General features: G+C 42.8%; 2 protein-coding genes across 15 annotated transcripts in view; one reads left to right on the top strand and one right to left on the bottom strand.

Annotated features, from left to right (window-relative positions):
* Nucleotides 1-8,066, top strand: part of tle2b (TLE family member 2, transcriptional corepressor b) — an 80,657-nt gene extending 72,591 nt beyond the window's left edge. For all 6 annotated transcript variants that reach the window (XM_083559164.1, XM_083559165.1, XM_083559163.1 and 3 more), the window contains exons 14-20: nucleotides 59-135; nucleotides 3,639-3,888; nucleotides 4,338-4,585; nucleotides 4,684-4,831; nucleotides 4,924-5,074; nucleotides 5,202-5,278; nucleotides 6,988-8,066. In XM_083559164.1, coding sequence (XP_083415290.1) covers nucleotides 59-135; nucleotides 3,639-3,888; nucleotides 4,338-4,585; nucleotides 4,684-4,831; nucleotides 4,924-5,074; nucleotides 5,202-5,278; nucleotides 6,988-7,095 — 1,059 coding nt within the window. In that variant the 3' untranslated portion in view covers nucleotides 7,096-8,066. The remainder of the gene's footprint in view (nucleotides 1-58; nucleotides 136-3,638; nucleotides 3,889-4,337; nucleotides 4,586-4,683; nucleotides 4,832-4,923; nucleotides 5,075-5,201; nucleotides 5,279-6,987) is intronic.
* A 4,851-nt stretch (nucleotides 8,067-12,917) lies between these two features.
* Nucleotides 12,918-19,941, bottom strand: part of tle2a (TLE family member 2, transcriptional corepressor a) — a 44,908-nt gene continuing 37,884 nt past the window's right edge. For all 9 annotated transcript variants that reach the window (XM_083559134.1, XM_083559136.1, XM_083559138.1 and 6 more), the window contains 9 exons: nucleotides 19,746-19,872; nucleotides 18,189-18,397; nucleotides 16,792-16,871; nucleotides 16,436-16,685; nucleotides 15,353-15,600; nucleotides 15,105-15,252; nucleotides 14,862-15,012; nucleotides 14,690-14,766; nucleotides 12,918-13,758 (listed from right to left, as the gene is read on the bottom strand). In XM_083559134.1, the coding sequence (XP_083415260.1) occupies nucleotides 13,651-13,758; nucleotides 14,690-14,766; nucleotides 14,862-15,012; nucleotides 15,105-15,252; nucleotides 15,353-15,600; nucleotides 16,436-16,685; nucleotides 16,792-16,871; nucleotides 18,189-18,397; nucleotides 19,746-19,872 (1,398 nt within the window). In that variant the 3' untranslated portion in view covers nucleotides 12,918-13,650. The remainder of the gene's footprint in view (nucleotides 13,759-14,689; nucleotides 14,767-14,861; nucleotides 15,013-15,104; nucleotides 15,253-15,352; nucleotides 15,601-16,435; nucleotides 16,686-16,791; nucleotides 16,872-18,188; nucleotides 18,398-19,745; nucleotides 19,873-19,941) is intronic.

Genomic DNA, 19,941 nt, shown 5'->3' with positions numbered 1-19,941 from the left:
AGGTCAGTATCTGGTCTCCTAAAATAATGTTCTTCTTATGCTGTCTTGTGTCCTACAGGTGGCGTATGAATCGCGCTCTCACCTCAGGCCCTCAGGGCTGTCCTCCTCTCTGCCTGGCTCCAGTGGGGGCAAGCCGTGAGTTTCTCCCCTTAATGGGTTTTGCTTCGGCCTTTCTTCCATAACATCCCTCCATGTTTGGATTGAATTACTCTGATGTACACGAGCTGGAAAACAAATGGGCCATGTCTCTAATATCTGCCTTTAAACAACGCATCTCCTGCTGCAGCACGTATCTAACCACCAGTGTGCACCTCCTAACTGTTTTACACACATATGTGGACGCTGTACAGACAAAAGTTTGTGGACATCTCACCATAAGATTTGTTTCTCATTGAGAATCGTGTTCCACAATGAGTTCTTATAATAAGCTCGATTCTTCTGGGAAGAAAATTTTGTGGAGATTCATTCAGCCACAAGGTACTGATTTAGGTGAAGTGAGGAGGCCTGGGGTGCAGTCAAGTTCTTCCAGTTGTTCCATGATGTTTAATAGGGTTTAGGTTAGAGCTCTATAGCAGGAGATCTTGCACTCCAACCCATGTGAAGCATATCTTCATGGAGTTGACATCCTTTTATATGTAAGTGTATCGTTTGTACTCTGTATGGAATGGTCACCGTTAAGGTTCAGTTATATGATCAAATATTACTACCCAATTCTGACCCTGTGTTTGGTCATCAGCCAGAACATGTCGTGGTTTCCTGGTGGTGATGATGGATGTGCCATCACAGTGAAGGTGCTTTTTACTTGTCACAAGTACATGCACATCCCAGAGATGTTAGGAAGCTGGGGTCAGAGCACAGGGTCAGCCATGATACAGCTGGAGCACAGAGGGTTAAGGGCCTTACTCAAGGGCCCAAGAGTGGCAGCTTGTTAATAGAGAGGCTGAAGCCCATAACCTTCTGATCAGTAACCCAGAGCTCCAACTTTCTGGGTCAGACCCCTTGGTATCACCAGGCTGCCACTCTTGGGCCCTTGAGCAAGGCCCTTACACCTTTGTGCTCCAGCTGTATCATGGCTGATCCACAAAAGTATTGGGACACACGCCATATGTGGTTCTTCACCAAACTGTTACCACATGCGTCTTCGTATGTGGCAGCATGATATTTTTCCTTTAGATCCAAACCTGTTCCAGCATGACAATGCCCCTAAAGCCATCTCCATGAAGATCTGCTTTACATGGGTTGGAGTGGAAGATCTCCTGCTATAGAGCTCTGAACTTAATCCTCCTCATCTCACCTACATCCATAAAATCTGGTGGAACATCTTCCCAGAAGAGAGTGGAGCTTATTATAAAATGTGGAATGTGATGCTCAAAAAGAGGCGCATACCGATCTTATGCTCAGGTGTCCACAAACTTTTGTCCATACAGTGCAGTGTGCAGAATTAGAGGGAAATTTGCTGAATAGCATCATGGGGTGCAAAATGAGATCCAGTGGATTTAATTACAGATGTGTAAGCGCACAAGTTCACCTCCGGGTTATTAATTATACCTCACGCTGATGTCTCCCCTGTCAAATCTTTGGGTTATGAAGCTTTCCGGAGCATTATGGCTTTTTTTTTTTTTCAGGGAACTAATTATATCTTCAAAGACGGCTCGTCTGATGTTTATTGTATGGATTCGTCCGATATCCGATTGCTATTGCGATATCGTGATGTTTACAGACATGTTGTTTCTTTTCTTTCTTTTTTTGAACCAGACATCAAATAAAATTGTATCCTATTTGTCCTGTTCTACTTTTCTTTTTTTTTTCTATTTAACAACATGGTTAATACACACAATAAGTCCTGAATGAACCACATGTAGATCATGGAGATAAAAGATAAAATAGTAGGTCAATGGTTAAAACTGACACTGCCAACCTGCCCCCTGTTGGGCCCCTGAGCAAGGCCCTTAACCCTCTCTTCTCCAGCTTCCTTTCATGCTGGGATATGCGAAGAAAGATTTTTACTGCTGTAGTTTACATGTGACATATAAAAGCCTTTTTTTAATGCAAACCTTTTCCAAGGTTGAAAATAGAACATGCAGAACATCTGAGGAATAACACGTATGATGTCATATGATGTCATTTTATCCACAGGCTTCATTTTTTTTTTTTGCGAAAATTTGTAGATATGTTGCAGATGATAGACTCCTAAACCTTTTCAGAACATGCTCTCAATAATCATTTCTTTATATTCTGCTTCACACACGAGCATTTTTCATATTGCTACTTCTTTATACAATGACTTTTTCAGCACAAAGGCGTTTCAAATGTCCTTCCACAAAGTTAATGATACACAAGGACATGTTTTACGATCCACTTTTTGAAGGTTGGTCATATTTCAAATGTAGACCGAATAAAGATGTATGTTTAGCTCAGGTAAAGGTGGACCATGACCCAATTATATTATATTATAACCTGTTTATGAGCTAATCAGACTGAACAGTCCCAGAAGAACATGTCCAATATGTGCATCTTCATACCTGAGGCCGATGCGATTTGCATCTCGATACACAGCCAACGATACAATCCATTAAAGATACATATGACGCAGCTACTGATGCGATACGATTTAGATTCGATTCATCACAACGCTATTCAATGTGAGAAAAATACGATGCTCTGCAATTCAATGTGGTACAGAGATTTTATTTCTTTGGTTCACACAGATGACAAATCATCAATTTACTTAAGTGCTTTCTGACTTCTAACGCATGACCCTTTCACACGCCTTAGTAGTGCAAAAAACTAAACAAACAAGATGAAATAAAACCAGACGTTCTTTTCCTGTTGTGTCTGCAGGAAGTCACAGCTCTACCTCTGCCATGTTAATCTGTATTCTATGCGATTTAGGACACGCCTCTGTCTTCGTAGCTTTGAAAGAACACGCTCGAGAAACGAGAAAAAAATGTTTCACAAATTATCTGTCACTTTCTAAATAATAAAACTGAAGCACACCTACTAATAATTCTATATAAATTCTATTTTTACCGCAACAAATATAAAAACGAATCAACTTGTATCAGATGGACTTTTTGAGTTCACAAGTTACAACTTTTATGCCGATTGCGCTGATGCAAACCTGTGAATCGTACCATCGCTAATGTCCGTAGATGTCCCACGCTGCTCTTCATTGAACTCCACCTTTCTTCTGACTCCTCATAACCGGATGATGCCTGCTGACAGGGGAACCAGTGGAGCCTGTGCACAAAGATCTGCTCTGCATTTGTTGGAAGATGTGGAAGATCTCCTTCAGTAGAGCTCTGACCTCAACCCTTTTGAACATGTGAACACTGTCTGCACCTTCACCTCACCTTCATCAGTACCTGACTTTATAACACCCTTGTAGCTGAAGAAATCTAGGGGAACATCTTTCCAGAAGATTGCAGTTTTGTTTAAATAGTGTAGATTTAAAAGAAGGTATAGTAATAAATGTGAATGCAACCAAATGAACCTGAGACGAAGAGAAGATCCCACCCCACACACACACATTTCACAAGATGCTTTTCCATCACCTGACTTGAACTTTCCTGAATGAAGAGCACATCATCACGATGCCATCAAACCAGCGTTTTTGCTGTTTCTCCTCTTCTCCGCAGTGCGTACTCGTTCCATGTGAGTGCAGACGGACAGATGCAGCCTGTACCCTTCCCTCCGGATGCTCTCCTGGGCCCAGGCATCCCACGCCATGCCCGGCAGATCCACACGCTCAGCCACGGGGAGGTGGTGTGTGCCGTGACCATCAGCACCTCCACACGCCACGTCTACACTGGGGGGAAAGGCTGCGTTAAAGTGTGGGACATCAGCCAGCCGGGCAGCAAGAGCCCCATGGCCCAACTCGACTGTCTGGTCAGTTTTTCAGAAATGTCTGATTCTTCTGGTTTTACGACTTCAGAATCGTTGCTGGTGTTTGTCAGTACAGTGAGATTGGTTTGTTCCAGTTCTGACGCCAGCTATAGGCAGAGCAGGTAATAGTTATGGGCCCCTCTGGCTGGGAGGCGGGGCCTCTGGATTGGAGGTGGGGCCTCTGGGTTGGAGGCTTGGCTTTTATAACTAAACCAAATCTACACACTACTGATAAGTTTTGTATAAATATAAAGGTTAGAAATGATAATTATTTAAAGTGCTTTTTTTATTCTGAAAGAAGAAGAAAATGGAATTTAAATGTAAATATATAAATAAATATATAAATAAATACCGGCCCTGATTTGTGCAATAAATGCGAACCCCCTCGTGGTCTTTAAGGAGGGGATTCAGTGGATTAACCATGAACCGTTCCTCTGTTTTCATCCATTCAGAACAGGGACAACTACATCCGCTCATGTAAGCTCCTCCCTGACGGAAGAACTTTGATCGTCGGAGGTGAAGCCAGCACTCTGTCCATCTGGGACTTGGCCGCACCCACTCCACGCATCAAGGCCGAGTTGACCTCCTCGGCTCCAGCGTGCTACGCGCTGGCCATCAGTCCAGACAACAAGGTCTGTTTCTCCTGCTGCAGCGACGGCAACATCGTGGTGTGGGACCTTCACAACCAGACCCTCGTCAGGTAGCTGTGAACCCGTAGCTGATCCAGCTGTACATCATGATGTGGTGTGAGATGACTGATGGGTGTGTGCTGTTTTTTTTTTTTTCGGTTCTCCACAGGCAGTTCCAGGGCCACACTGATGGAGCCAGCTGCATCGACATCTCCAACGACGGGACCAAACTGTGGACTGGGGGACTGGATAACACGGTGCGCTGCTGGGACCTGAGAGAGGGACGACAGCTTCAGCAGCATGACTTCACCTCACAGGTACTGCAGCACCACAGCATGATGGGAAATTTCTCAGATGCGTGTTTTTATTAAATAATGCAATTGCTTCCCTTGTGTGCGTGTGTGTGTAGATCTTCTCCCTAGGATACTGTCCTACAGGAGAATGGCTAGCAGTGGGCATGGAGAGCAGTAATGTGGAAGTTCTTCATGTCTCCAAACCAGACAAGTACCAGCTGCACCTTCATGAGAGCTGCGTGCTGTCGCTCAAGTTCGCCTACTGCGGTATAAAACTGAACATCACATGACCAGCCATACGCTGCTGTTTATCCACTCGTAGAATTACTAATTATAGAAGTACATTTTGCCATTATTTTCAGTGTGTGTGTGTGTGTGTGTGTGTGTGTTTCAGGTAAATGGTTTGTGAGCACAGGAAAAGACAATCTGTTAAACGCATGGAGAACGCCATATGGAGCCAGCATCTTCCAGGTAAGGGGAAAAAAGCCCAGCAGTGGCAGCTTGGTGGTGCTGGGATTTGAACTTGTGACCCCCTGATCCAAAGTCCAAACCACTGAGCTACCACCTCCAAGATGACGTGAGAACGTAAGGAAATATAGAATCTTTAGGCAGAAGATGCTGGGCCATTGTTTGGTAAAGACTTCAAAGTCTTCCTGTGACGCTTTCATGTCATTTCTTTTGATCTCGAGATATTTGTCTTTAAAAATCATTGAGTTCCTCAGATGACCAGCAAATTCTCTGTTTTCCTGAGATGATCACCTCATACTAGAAGAGATCTGAGAAACCAGACCTTTTCAACCAATTGTTTTGGAGGCACACAAGTATATAAGACTCATTAAACCAGGAGACCCAACCCTGTTTCAGCATCACAAAGCTCCTCAGCATAGAACCAGCTTCATGAAGATATGCTTCACATGGGTTGGAGTAGAAGACCTCCTCTTTAGAGCTCCAACCCTCTTCTGCTTCGTGCTTTTAGGGCTTGATGTTGCAACATGGAAGCAACCGGCTAAAGCACATTCCTCCACGTCCTCTCTCGGTGAAGATTTGAGAACTTTATTGGGTTTCGTTTTTTGTTATTTGATGTGATTATTTCAGCAAAACCACATTTTTATCTCAAATTTATTTCAGGTCATGAAAATATTGTGATTAACGATGATCAGAAAATAAGAGCATATGAGGAAAAGCATGTCGATACAAATCTGTATCTTTTGATGGATTCTGTGTTTCCTCACGTTCTCACGTCTCACACGTCTCTCCTCTGTTCCTCTGCTGAGTTTGTGGTCGATGTCTGTTGGTTTGATGGTCCTTTAATTTTCTCTCCCTCTCTCTTTCATTTACCCCCTTTCTCTTTCTACCTCTCTCACTCTCTTTGTCTCCATGCCACCCTTTCTTTCTCTCTCTCTCTTTCTTTCATTTTCTGTCCAACATTTCCATCCTTCATTCGCTGTCTTTCTCTCTCCTTTATTCCCCTTACTCTCTCTCTCTCTCTCTCTCTCTCTCTCTCTCTCTCTCTCTCTCTCTCTCTCTCTCTCTCTCTCTCTTTCTCTCTCTCTCTCTCTCTCTCTCCCACACACACATTTACTTTCTCCTTCTCTCCCTTTCCACCTCTCTATCCCTCGCTCTCTAACTCTCCACACCCTCCCTTTCTTTCTTTCTTTCTTTCTTTCTTTCTTTCCTTCTTTCTTTTTTCTTTCTTTCTTTCTTTCTTTCTTTCTTTCTTTCTTTCTTTCTTTCTTTCTTTCTTTCTTTCTTTCTTTCTTTCTTTCTTTCTTTCCCCCTCTCTCCATCCTTCATTCCCTCTGTTTTTCTCTCTTCATTCTCTCTTTCTCTTTACATCTCTTTCTCTCTCTTTTTCTCTCCCTTTCTTCCACCTTCCCCTCTATTTCTCTCTCCCCCTTTTCCCTTCTTTTAATCCTTTCTCCCCCTAACCGTTCCCCTGTCTTTTTCTCTCCTTTATTCCCCCCATCTCTCTGTTCATCACTCTCTCATACTCTCTTTCACTCCTTTATTCTCTCTCTCTCTCTCTCTCTCTCTCTCTCTCTCTCTCTCTCTCTCTCTCTCTCTCCTTTTCCCCCTTTCTTTCCTTTTCTTTCACTTTCACTTATTCATTCCCTTACTCTTTCTTCCTTTCTGTCTCTCTTTTCATCTCTTTTTCTCTCTCTCCTTTTTCTCTTTTTCAGTCTAAGGAGTCTTCATCCGTCCTGAGCTGTGATGTTTCCCCGGATGATAAGTACATAGTCACCGGCTCTGGAGATAAGAAGGCCACAGTGTACGAGGTGGTCTACTGAGCACACGCAAGAGATGGATGGATGGATGGATGGATGGAATGAATGAATGAAAGAAAGAATGAGTTGAAAGCGAAGCACTTACCAGGAGCTTGTTCATACCGGCTTTGGTGGGCAACCATGGGTGCTTTTTGCAAACAATATTCCCCTGCTTCATCTCTCAAGTTCCATTAAAGCCTCTCCCCAAGCCCATTCCATCTCCCTGTGAGCAGGAAAGAGAGAAAAGGAAGAGAGGGACAAACAGAACGAATAAACAGAGGGCGTATAATTAGCAGAGTGTGTAGATAAAACGCTCAGTGGTGAGGAGAAAGCTCACAGGAGAGGAGGTGAGCACTTAAGGGAGCTTCAGCTCACACAAACATACACACACATAGCAGACAATCGATACATTATGGTAAGAAAAAAAAACACACACACACACACACACACACACACACACACACACACACACACACACACACACACACACACACACACACACGCAGTAATGGGTCCAAATGCAGCAGAGCTCGTTACACAACACCTCTGAAAGCCGAGCAGCATAGCGTCTTCTCCGGCTTCACAAACCTGCTCCGGTACGAAGTCACCGCTCCAATTAAACACGCATATGTTCTGTTCGCATCCGGCGTTTCCGAATCCTGTGAGAGAACCTCCCTGGAGACCGTAATGAGGAGCAGCTGGACCTCTCAGTGGGCTTCATGTTGGAAACATTAGACAGCAGCATTTTCCATTTTTATTTCCATCGAGAAAATTTTTTACTCGTGCACGTGCACGAGCGAACCAGCGTTTACGTGCTCTGGAAAAGCTCCAGAAACGAGAACTACAGATCCGTGTTTGTGTTCCTGCTACAACTCAAGATGCTTTTTACGTGCAAAATCGCTAAAAAACGAACACACAGCTGAAGTGGATGTTTGGATTGTTGGAATTTCACTGATTAAAAAAAGCCAATGATTCAAAATATTCATAAATAAAAACATCAAATTCTACACTTATATACACAATATAGACAAAGGTTTCTTGATGGACATCTGAGCATAGATTGGTATGTGCTTCATTTTCAGTGGTGGATGAAGTACAAAATGTATTTGAGTTAAAGTAAAAACCCACTCAGTAAAATGTGACTCCAATAAAAGTGTCCCTTTAAACTTTCACTTGAGTAAAAGTAAAAAAGTTTTTGCCTTCAAATGTACTTAAGTATCCAAAATACTGATTTATAATAACTGTAATGTTCCTGTTATAATTATTATCACAAGATTCTTTACTTAATCGCCTCAGTTGATGTGTAAAGACTCGAATGTGACTCTCAGCACACTGATCTATTAATAGAATGATATTAATGACTCAAACTCTGATTGATTTCTATTACAATCATCATGAACCCAAAACCTTTTCAACTACTTCAAACTACTACAAATTAAATTCAAATTCAAATGAGGTCACGTGTGTGGTGGTGGTGAGTTCGAGTCTGGAGTTTCTTCATCATTTGTTCCTCTCTAAATGTTCTGCTTGATGTTGAACTGACGCTGAACTGTACGTTGGTGATCAACGTGCGCTCGATCCTGATTGGTGGATCGCTGCCTTTGATCAGTTTTTATCATCATTAATAAAAAGAAACGACTGATTTCACAAGATGTAGTTGAGTAAAAAGTAAGTACTTCAGTAAAGTACAGATACGCAGAAAAGCTACTGAAGTACAATAACAAATTATATTTACTCCCTCTAAATTCTCTCCTTCATTCTCTTCCCCTTTCACCCTTTCTTTCCATCTCTTTCTCCTTTTCTTTCTCATTCCGTCTTTTTCCTCTCTTTCATTCTCCTTTATTCTCCATTCTCTCTTTCTCTCTCTCCATCCTTTCTGTCCTTTATTCCCTCCTCTTTCTTTCATTCATTATCTCCCTCTTTTACCCCCTCTCTCCCCCTCCCCCCTCTTTGTACCTCAGATTTTAAAGGGGTTTTGTGGAACTTTTGTGGAGATTCATTCATAGGTAAGGTTAGAAGACCTGTGCTTTTTTGGTGAATAGTTTCGGAGCTTTATAGCAGGAGATCTTCCACACCTTCCATGTAAAGCAGACCTTCAGTGTGTTTAGTGCCGAGGGCATTGTCAATCATTGTCAATCCCCATTCCTGTTACATATCCAAGCCTTTTTTTTCAGTTCAGGTTTTTTTTTCTTGGTGCTGCAGGATTGCATCTTCACAGCTTCCAGATCCTGGGGTTTGACCCTGAGCACAGGTTACCGTCTGCACTCTGTTCGATTCGGTGTATCAATGTACTGGTCATGTTAAATTGTGCCAGGTTGGGATGTTGCCCTGATGATGGCTTGAGCATTCTCCTGAATATATATATATATAAAATATATTCATCATTTCAGCAGGTGTGATTTGGACGAGCAGCTGCAGCAGTCGTAATTAGATAAATGACAGCTGCAAGGAAGCCAAGAAGGGCAGACGCTGGTTTCTCGGTGCCTCCTGGCTTACGAGAGACACATTTAAACACAATGTGTGGCCAAAAGTTTTGGGACATCTGTCTTTTCCAGCCATATGTTGTTCTTCCCCAAAACTGTTACCACAAAACTGGAGGCACACAATAGTATTAGATGTCTATATTATAAAATATTCCCTTTACTAGGAGACCCAAACCTGCTCCACGAAGATGTACTTTCCACGGGTTGGCGTGTAACATCTCCTGCTATAAAACTCGTAGTATTGGAACGCTGTCTGGACCCCCAGGCCTCCTCACCTCACCTGCTTGACTTTACTAACATTAACACTTGTGGCTTCACTCTTCCCAGGTGAGTGAAGCTTATTATAAAAGTAAATGGAATAGGATGCTCATAAAAAAGTACATACCAATCTTCTGCTATGGTGTATATGTTCAGATTAGTTTTATTCCTAAGAGGCCCCATGATCCACCCCTGCTGTATTCCTTTATCTTGAAGAGCTTTGGTTGCCCACCCAACCTGTGATGAATGAAAAAAAAAAAACATCAGTCAGAAGACCTGTCTCAGATCCTTTCGCTTGTTTCTTTTCCAAACAAAAAGAACTGTACAATTTTTTTTTTATGTAATGAAAATGAGTAATAGTGCTACAGTGTTTTGTTCCGTTGATTGTTATGCCTATAGTGTATTTGCTCCTTTCTATAAACCTCCAAGATGACGGCTGGCCAAAGGATTTCAGTCTTGCGCAATCCAGATCATCTCCACTGCCTTATCATCACACCTTACCTGTATATGGGAATTCCCCCACGTCTGACCATGCTATGGGAATATCTGTATCGAATGCTGCCTCAAGGCTTTGCTTCTCCACTTGAAGCGGTGTACAGTATCCAGCAACCTCGCTCTGATGCCAAGGACTTTTTCTCCTGTTTTTTTTTTCTTTTCATCAAGGCACAGTTGCGATATCCTTCTGTAGCACTTCATATGAGATGTAACCAGACATGCATATAAATATAATTAAACTTGTGCTCATCTTTTCATATTCATGTGTTCATGGTCATGTTTAATTCATTACTGCAATTATGTCTGGAATATGAAAAATATATTTAAAAAATATATATATTTATTTCATCGGGTTTTTTTTATTCAGTACAATACAAATTGATTTGTAGTGCACTTCTAACAGTGCACACTCTCCCAAATCAGCTTTTTACAGAAATAAATGCAATGATTTCTTTCAATGATCTCATAAACCTATATTTCATTGACAATAGAACACAGAAAACATGTCAAATGTTTAAACTGAGGAAATGTATCGTTTTAGGAAGAAAATAAGGTCATTTTGAATTTGATGGCTGAAGTGCGTCTCAAAAAAGTTGTGATGGGGCAACAAAAGGCTGGTAAAAGTAAATGTTTTGAAAAAATTAAACAGTTGGAGAAACATTTTGCAATCAAAGAGGTTATTTGACAGCAGGTCAGTAAGATGATCGGGTATAAATCGTGTATCTTCTAGAGGCAGAGACGCTCAGAAGTGATCTTCACTAATCTATAAAAGACTGTGTAAACTTATTTTTCAAAGTGGAAAACTGTTCTTTGGTCAGACGAATCAAAATTGGAAACCTTTTGGAAACCATGGACCCCACGTCCTCCAGGCTAAAGAGGAGAGGGACCATCTGTGGTGTTATTAACGCTCAGTTAAAAAAGCTGCATCTCTGATGGTATGGGAGTGCATTAGTGCCCATGGAATGGGCAGCTTGCACATGTGGCTCCAACTTTGGGGAAGAACCACACATGGGTGGAAGAGTCAGGTGGCTTGATAATTTTGGTTTATATGTGTTGTCTAAGGTCTAATTAGCATGCTCTCTCAAGTAAATGTTTGCATCCTCTGATGTTTGAGAGATTCATTATGGAATTGTAACCAGGCAATGAAACAGGGAAGGTCACGGGAAGCTCACAGATAAAACAGTTGTCCTTTAATAGTCTCCATCCTGCTTGAGCTTTATTTTGAGGGTATTTCAGGCATGCAAATGAGGGCTAGTATGTGCTTTGTTGGGCATCGCATTTCACATTTAGTACCAATTTGGCCTTTTAATTATCCCCACTCTTCTGGGACGATGTTCCACTAGATTCTACAGTGTGCTTGTGGACATCAACCACAAGTGTGTTAGTAAAATCAGGTACTGATGTGAGGTGAGGAGGCCTGGGGTGCAGTCAACGTTCACATTCATCCCAATGGTGTTGAGGTCAGAGCTCTATAACGGACCACTCAAGATCTTCCGCTCCAAACCATGTTAAGCAGATCTTCATTGAGCTCAGTGTGTGCACAGGGGCACTGCTTTGGTAGAACAGGTTTGTGTTTCCAAGTTCAGTTAAATGCAAAATTTGTGTTTTGTGCGCCTCCAGCTTTGTGGTAACAGTTTCGAGAAGAACCACATATAGCAGGAAAGATCAGGTGTGAGCGATTAGCGAAAACGAATAGGTTTCAGCTCATATTGGGATTTTTCAAACGTACCTAATTTTAGAAGAAACCCTGAATACACTCGCCCCAAACTCAGTGGTGTAAACAGTCAGTCTGCCTAAAACATTTAAAAGCTCGCCGCCTACGTACAATTTTACCCGGCAAAAGTCACAGGATAATTAACCCCCACGGTGAAACATTCACGAGTCTAATCAGTTCAGTTTGTAATCAGATACCAGCTGTCATCACGTCTTCAAACCTCCTGCAGTCGCTTCATCAAAACAGAGAAAAGTGCAGGTATATGCCATAAGTATTGGGAAACCTGCCTTTTCCTGCCATATGTGGTTCAAACCTAAAGTTAGAAAGGATGCATCTGGATCACTTAAACGTAGAGCTCACAATGCACAAAACCAGCTCCATGAACATCTGGATTATATGGAGTATCTCTCACTATAGAGTTCTGAACCCACCCCTATTGGACATCATGAACTGAAACACTGACTGCACCCCCAGATCTGCTCACCCTAATTAGGCCTGAGGTCAGAGTTCTACAGCAGACCACGCAGGAGCTTCCTTTTCAACCCATATACTGTACACCATATCTTCATGGAGCCGGCTTTGTGCACAGGGCCGGCCAACATTTGAAGGAAAAATTTCATGCTGCAACATCCAGGGACGTCTTATACAGTTGTGTGACTTAAATCTGGTCCCAACAGTTTGTAAAAGAACATTTGGCAGACGCCCATAACCAGAGCAACCTAAATTGAGCAGTTGAGGGTTAAGGGCCTTGCTCAAGGGCCCAGTAGTGGAAACATGGTGGTGAAGAGATTTGAACTTGTCCACTGACTTCATCGACAAAACTCTCCCAGGTCTTTCTTTTTAACAAACTGCAACCTTTCCTTTTTTTTTGTTTTTTTTTGTTTTTTTTTTTAGAATTTTGCTTTTAAGGAGCTTTATTTACAGTTCATACACACAAGTATCCAACAAAAGCCAAAATACCGGTCATTGTGAGCAGACTTACAGCATACACAAGAAACGTGCTAATGTGGACCATCTCCCTGAAGTTATTTATAAAAAAAAACAGGTAAAACCCAAATATGTCATTGTGTCATTACACCGTCGTCCTGCTGCGCACTGCGAGATCATTTTTAGACGCTCAAGCCATCAGTACAGACTGGATAAAAATATATAAAATAAAAAAAAAGAGCAGAGATACTGTCTTGGTATCTTCTCTCTCAAAAACCATCCTGTACCTGTTCTGCTCTTCTCAGCGCACTGCTGCTCCTCGACTATTCGTTGTATTTTTTTTCCCAGAAGCTAAAAAAAAATATTCTCTTTGCTATTTCGTTCACTACAGAGAATTCATCTTGTTAAAAAAGAACAAAAGGAAAAAAACAATAAAGCAAAAAAGAAGTCTTTGGAGGAATCCTGCATCTCTGAAGCTAGCTTTCTCACAGCATTAAAAAAACAACAAGGTCAGTCCAGTTCTGGAGCTCCTCAGCTCCTCCCTCACCGCCTGTCCCCTAACGAACATCAAACAGCAAAGCGGAGACGCTTTCTCCAGCTCCATGTCAACCACTCGGTTCCAAAGTCAAACTCGGATCTCGTTTTCCGCTCTTCCTGCTACGCGCCACTTCTGCTGCTCCGGGGATCCAGTCTGCAGTCGTGTTAGTAAATGACTTCATACACGGTGGCTTTCTTGTCCCCTGAGCCGGTCACGATGAACTGGTCGTCAGGTGAGATGTCGCAGCTGAGGACCGACGACGATTCCTTCGACTGGAGACACACATCAGGGTTTATTCATTAAACACTAGGGGTGTAACGGTACATAAAATTCACGCTTCCGTACGTAACATTTTTTTAGGTTCGGTTCAATTTCTGTACGGTTTCGGGGGAAGGAACGGAAAAAAAAATTGCTTGTATTTTTTTTTTTTTTTTAAACGCAGTTAATATCATTTGCAAACTTTTAAAAACAATTTGAAATAAAATGCTTGGTTTGAATAATAATAAAAATCGAATTGAATAAATCAAATGAATGCAATACACTTTTATATTAATTACATTGAGTAATCGATTAAATCAGCACAAATGAAACTGATTACGTTAAAAATAAATAAATGGAAAAACTTTATTAAATAGTTTACATTTGTTAGACCCCATTTGGGTAATACAGATGTGTATTGAAGTGTGGAATTTTTTTTCGATTTCATTTAATGAACGGAATTAAATTAAGTGGCAGCGAAAGCCCTGTACTGAAACGGTTCAGTACTGTTACACCTCCAATAAATACACCTGATTCACAAACCTGTAATATACTACATGGAAAAAAGCGTGTGGACTCCTGATCATTTGAATTAGTAATATTAAATTAGATGTAAATTTTGTGGCGATTTAATCAAGTGAGGACGCCTAGGGTGCAGTTCCAGTTCCTGCCAGAGGTATTCAATACGGCTGGAACTCCTAGCAGGAGATCTTCCACATCTCCCAACCCATATAAAGCACGTCTTCATGGAGCCGGCTTTGCGCACAGTGGCATTGTCCTGCTAGAACAAGTTTTGGTTGCCTAGATCAAGTGAAGGGAAAATTCCATGCTACTACATCCGAAGGAATGTTATAAAAATTGACTGTGAAGAACCACATATGGCTGGACATGTCAGGTGTCCCAATATTTTATATCACAAACCACAAAATAGAAACATGGCAGTACCTGGAAGATGCTGGAGCCGTACGGAGTTCTCCAGGCGTTCAGGAGATTATCTTTTCCTGTGCTTACGAACCATTTACCTGTAGATCGAATTCGAGCGTAGAAAACATTTTAATTTTAACAATCTCTTATTAATGTTAAATAAAAAAACGAGTTAAATAAAACGCAGTTATACCGCAGTAGGCGAACTTGAGCGACAGCACGCAGCTCTCATGAAGGTGCAGCTGGTACTTGTCTGGTTTGGAGACATGAAGAACTTCCACATTACTGCTCTCCATGCCCACTGCTAGCCATTCTCCTGTAGGACAGTATCCTAGGGAGAAGATCTACACACACACGCACACAAGAGAAGCAATTGCATTATTTAATAAAAACACGCATCTGAGAAATTTCCCATCATGCTGTGGTGCTGCAGTACCTGTGAGGTGAAGTCATGCTGCTGAAGCTGTCGTCCCTCTCTCAGGTCCCAGCAGCGCACCGTGTTATCCAGTCCCCCAGTCCACAGTTTGGTCCCGTCGTTGGAGATGTCGATGCAGCTGGCTCCATCAGTGTGGCCCTGGAACTGCCTGTGGAGAACCGAAAAAAAAAAAAACACAGCACACACCCATCAGTCATCTCACACCACATCATGATGTACAGCTGGATCAGCTACGGGTTCACAGCTACCTGACGAGGGTCTGGTTGTGAAGGTCCCACACCACGATGTTGCCGTCGCTGCAGCAGGAGAAACAGACCTTGTTGTCTGGACTGATGGCCAGCGCGTAGCACGCTGGAGCCGAGGAGGTCAACTCGGCCTTGATGCGTGGAGTGGGTGCGGCCAAGTCCCAGATGGACAGAGTGCTGGCTTCACCTCCGACGATCAAAGTTCTTCCGTCAGGGAGGAGCTTACATGAGCGGATGTAGTTGTCCCTGTTCTGAATGGATGAAAACAGAGGAACGGTTCATGGTTAATCCACTGAATCCCCTCCTTAAAGACCACGAGGGGGTTCGCATTTATTGCACAAATCAGGGCCGGTTTTTATACATATATTTATTTATATATTTACATTTATATTCCATTTTCCTCCTTTCAGAATAAACAAAAAGCACTTGAAATAAATATAATTTTTAACCTTTTTATTTATACAAAACTTATCAGTACTTTTATATATTTACTTAAATGCGCATATTAATTCAACTTAAATCAATCAGCACTAAAAAATGCTGCTGCTTCTGATACCTTGGTCTCGGCCACCGACAGCTGCGACTGCTGTTTTCATTTCTGCTTTTGTTTTTAACTTCTTCACTCGCCCGGTTTTGAACTCAGTCTCAGTGTATTTATTAATACTTTTATAATTATACTTTATAATCAGAAATACATGATGACGACTCACATCACTGCGCATGTTTTTTTTTGGTTTTTTTTAGCTTTTAGCGTAGCATCGTCCGAGGGATGTTCGCCGCCATCAGGTCAGAATGCAGAGTCGGATTTTGTTCATCGCTGTACACAGGCTCGTGATGAATTTAGGGGGCGGGGACCCACATTTAAACCCTGATATTAACTGGTTGCACTTCAGGTGAGTGACGTTTATTTTATATCCAAAGCATAAAGAGCCGAGTCGAACGCTGCTTGTTTTGATTGGTGAACTAGTGTATAGATTTGGAATAGTTATAAAAGCCCCGCCTCCAAGCCCGAGGCCCCACCTCCAAGGAAACTGTTACTTCTAAACTCGTAAAACCAGAAGAATCAGACATTTCTGAAAAACTGACCAGACAGTCGAGTTGGGCCATGGGGCTCTTGCTGCCCGGCTGGCTGATGTCCCACACTTTAACGCAGCCTTTCCCCCCAGTGTAGACGTGGCGTGTGGAGGTGCTGATGGTCACGGCACACACCACCTCCCCGTGGCTGAGCGTGTGGATCTGCCGGGCATGGCGTGGGATGCCCGGCCCCAGGAGAGCATCCGGAGGGAAGGGTACAGGCTGCATCTGTCCGTCTGCACTCACATGGAACGAGTACGCACTGGGGGGTGGAGGAGGAGGAAGAGGAGGATCAATAAATCCATTCAATAATCCACCAATCAGGATAATTAGACAGAGATCAATCATTCGAGAGATTGAAGACTCACGGCTTTCCTGAGGCGGCAGGCTGGAGGCTAGCGGGTAGGCCTGGGACCCTCATGTGCGGATGGGGAGATTCATAGCCCACCTGTAGGAGAACAAGGGCGTGGTCTGGTAAGCACATACAATAGATCACAGGACACTTGTAAAACGCTCACCTGAGGAATTTGTTGTGCAAATAATTGGCATTAATGCAACAAAATATACATTGTGTGACACCCACCTATTCCGGCCATATGCAGATCTTCCAAAAACTGTTCCCACAAATTTAGAGGATATCTTTGTTCTATTCACATGAACTTGTAAACCAAAACCTCCATAGATTGGAAGATTTGCAAGATCGCCTGCTATAGAGCTTCAACCCTATTCACTAGGATGATTGTGAGTGCTGACTGCACCCCAGGCCTCCTCACCTCACTGGTGAAGATTATGGACCTATGGATGATCATGGAGAAGTAGATGCCGAGTGTTTAAAGGCCCTGGCATGGAGAAGCTGATGCTGGATCTATGATGATCACAAATTGTTTTGTATTGTTGAAAGATTTATGATCAAACTCTTGATGTCACCCAAATGAGGATGGGTTCCCCTTTGAGTCTGGTTCCTCTCAAGGTTTCTTCCTCATATCATCTAAGGGAGTTTTTCCTTGCCACTGTCGCCACGGCTTGCTCATCAGGGACAAACGCACACCATTCACCTTCACTGTTGTTTTCTGTGAAGCTGCTTTGAGACAATGTCTGTTGTGAAAAGCGCTATACAAATAAACTTGACTTGACTTGACTTGGTGCCTGGCTGAACGAATCTCCACAAAAAAAGCTAGTGGAACATCTTTTCAGAAGCGTGAATCTTATTTTAAGAGCAATTGTGGAATGAGATGTTCGAAAGGATGCACATAGCAATTTTATGGTCAGGTGTCCACAAACTTTTGCCAGTTGTGTATTAGAGTATTGCAATTTTTACTATCCATTTTTTTTTTTTTTTACGGAGCAGTTGTAGAAAGCTTTTCGCTGCATGCCATATTGTGTATGGTTATGGGTGTGAAAAAACTGTGGATCTGGTGGACCATTAAATCCAGTGGAACATCTTCCCAGAAGAGTGGAATGAAACATTCAGACCTAATCACATGTAAAACTGTAACTGCTTAAAAGCTTAAATAAAGCACCAACTTAATAGACGTGTTCCAATTCCATACATTTTGTTCAAACCATAACTTACTTAATTGACCATAAATTAGCCAATAATGTGAAATTAGAGGGGGTTTCAAAAAAAACTTGTGTTCGCACGCCTGCTGTGTTGAATTGTATAATCAGGGATGTGATTCCCTCGATAATGCACAATAATCGATGAGAACAGATCCAGTATGATTTGTAGAATTATTTTGAAAACAGTGCTAAAATGCAGTCTCACCACAGGGGAGCGTCCGTATCCGGCGGCGGCGGCAGCGGCGGCGGCGGCTACAGCGACCGAGCCGTTCATCTGTGGCGAGACGAGGTGGAGACCGGCGCCGTACGCTGCGGCTGCTCCAGCAAGCTCACCATTTACCCCAGGAGGGGGCAGACCGAACGCACCAGGGGGATACACACCCTGTACCGCCAGTGGGTTCCTCACACCCAGGGCTACAGGAGACAGAGCAGTCCAGGAATTTATTAGAATGCATTAGGGAGAAGGACGGCGGAGACATGACCGCGGACATTTAAAGTAGGTAAAAATCGACATTTCAAAATGAGGAGCTTATTTCAGCTCTACACGAGGTGGTATCAAAAGGTTTTAAGGCTAGTTTTCTAACAGGCCAACAGATGACAGCACGAGGCTGCATGCACAGTCACAGCGAGCACCGACCTTCATAAGTGTGGCACGTCTGTTATTCTGACCACGTGCGCACCCTGTTACCGAGCTCCTCCTCTCACGTGAAACAACACAATCTCACTTCTGCACCCACCCTACTCGCGACATTTGGCTCCTGCGGACTTCACCCTCTTCCCGAGGATGCAGACGCGGACGGGGCTCGAGCGCCGCCGTTTTGCCAACCACGTGGAGATCAGGCGCAAATCTCATAAGGTGCTCAACACGCTTCAAAAAGACGACTTCCAGGACACCAGAAGGGGCAGGAAGGCTGGGGGATCTGTATTACTGTGCAAGGGGGCGATTTTGAAGGTGATTGTATAAACATAGATTAAAAAAAGGTACTTTCTTATAAACAGCGCGAGTCTCTAAACTTTAATACCTCATATTTGCTTCACATGCCGAAACAAAACAGGTGTCGATGCAATTGCAGGGGCGGATCTTCCAGGGTGGCAACCGCCCCCCCTAAGAAAAAGCATTGCCACCCCAGGACTGGTATCCCAATGTTTAAAATATAACTGTAACCAGTTTCCTCAACTGATTTTACAGCAGCAGTGCTTCGATGTGATGACAAAAAAAGACAACATGTACCCGTAAAAAATAACAATAAAATCTCATCTTTGTGTTCAAGTAAACTTCCGAACAAACAACTCTTATAAACTGCTTCGTATACCTTCAAGTATATTACATATTATAGTTACATTTTGACAAGATCTTAGTGTGTATTAATGACTAACAGCTTATTAACAGCTTGCATTCAGGTCATAGGCATCATATATAATGTGTATTGTTTGTCCTAATTTGTAAATAAAACAGACTTTAACTCGCATATAACTTAAGAAACCGAACTTAAATTTACCTTTATGTCTAATTTAATTTGTCTTTACTATCCAGATATCAGGTTCAGGTAAAGTCAATCACAAATCCACAAGAAATAATTGTTCTAGATCTGCCCCTGTGCAGTTGACTGGCCATCAGCCTGGAAGAAACCAGCAAAATTACACTGAAGATCACTATTGCCCTCTGCTGGCCTGCTCATCCACTGCTCCACTAATGAAGACATCTCTCAGACGCATGCGTTTCTCCGCTTAACCCACTTTGCTGCACCGGTTTGGGACTTACCCAGAGGGTCCACACCTGCTTTGCCTGGGACGGGGCGGAACTGGGGTGGGCCGCTGGGGCCAGGGGTAGAGGAATCTTGAGACATAGGAGTGCCTGGTTTCAGTCCTGGGGTACTAGATTTCTCCCGCTAAGAAGATTGGCGGAGAATTATAAGCAGGAATGGGATTGCAAGTGCGTGTATGCTAATAGAGAGTGT

Source organism: Silurus aristotelis (genome assembly GCF_946808225.1).
Source record: "Silurus aristotelis genome assembly, chromosome: 13".
Lineage (NCBI taxonomy): Eukaryota > Metazoa > Chordata > Actinopteri > Siluriformes > Siluridae > Silurus > Silurus aristotelis.
Note: the sequence above shows the minus strand (reverse complement) of the source record. Positions and strands in the feature narration are given on the sequence as shown.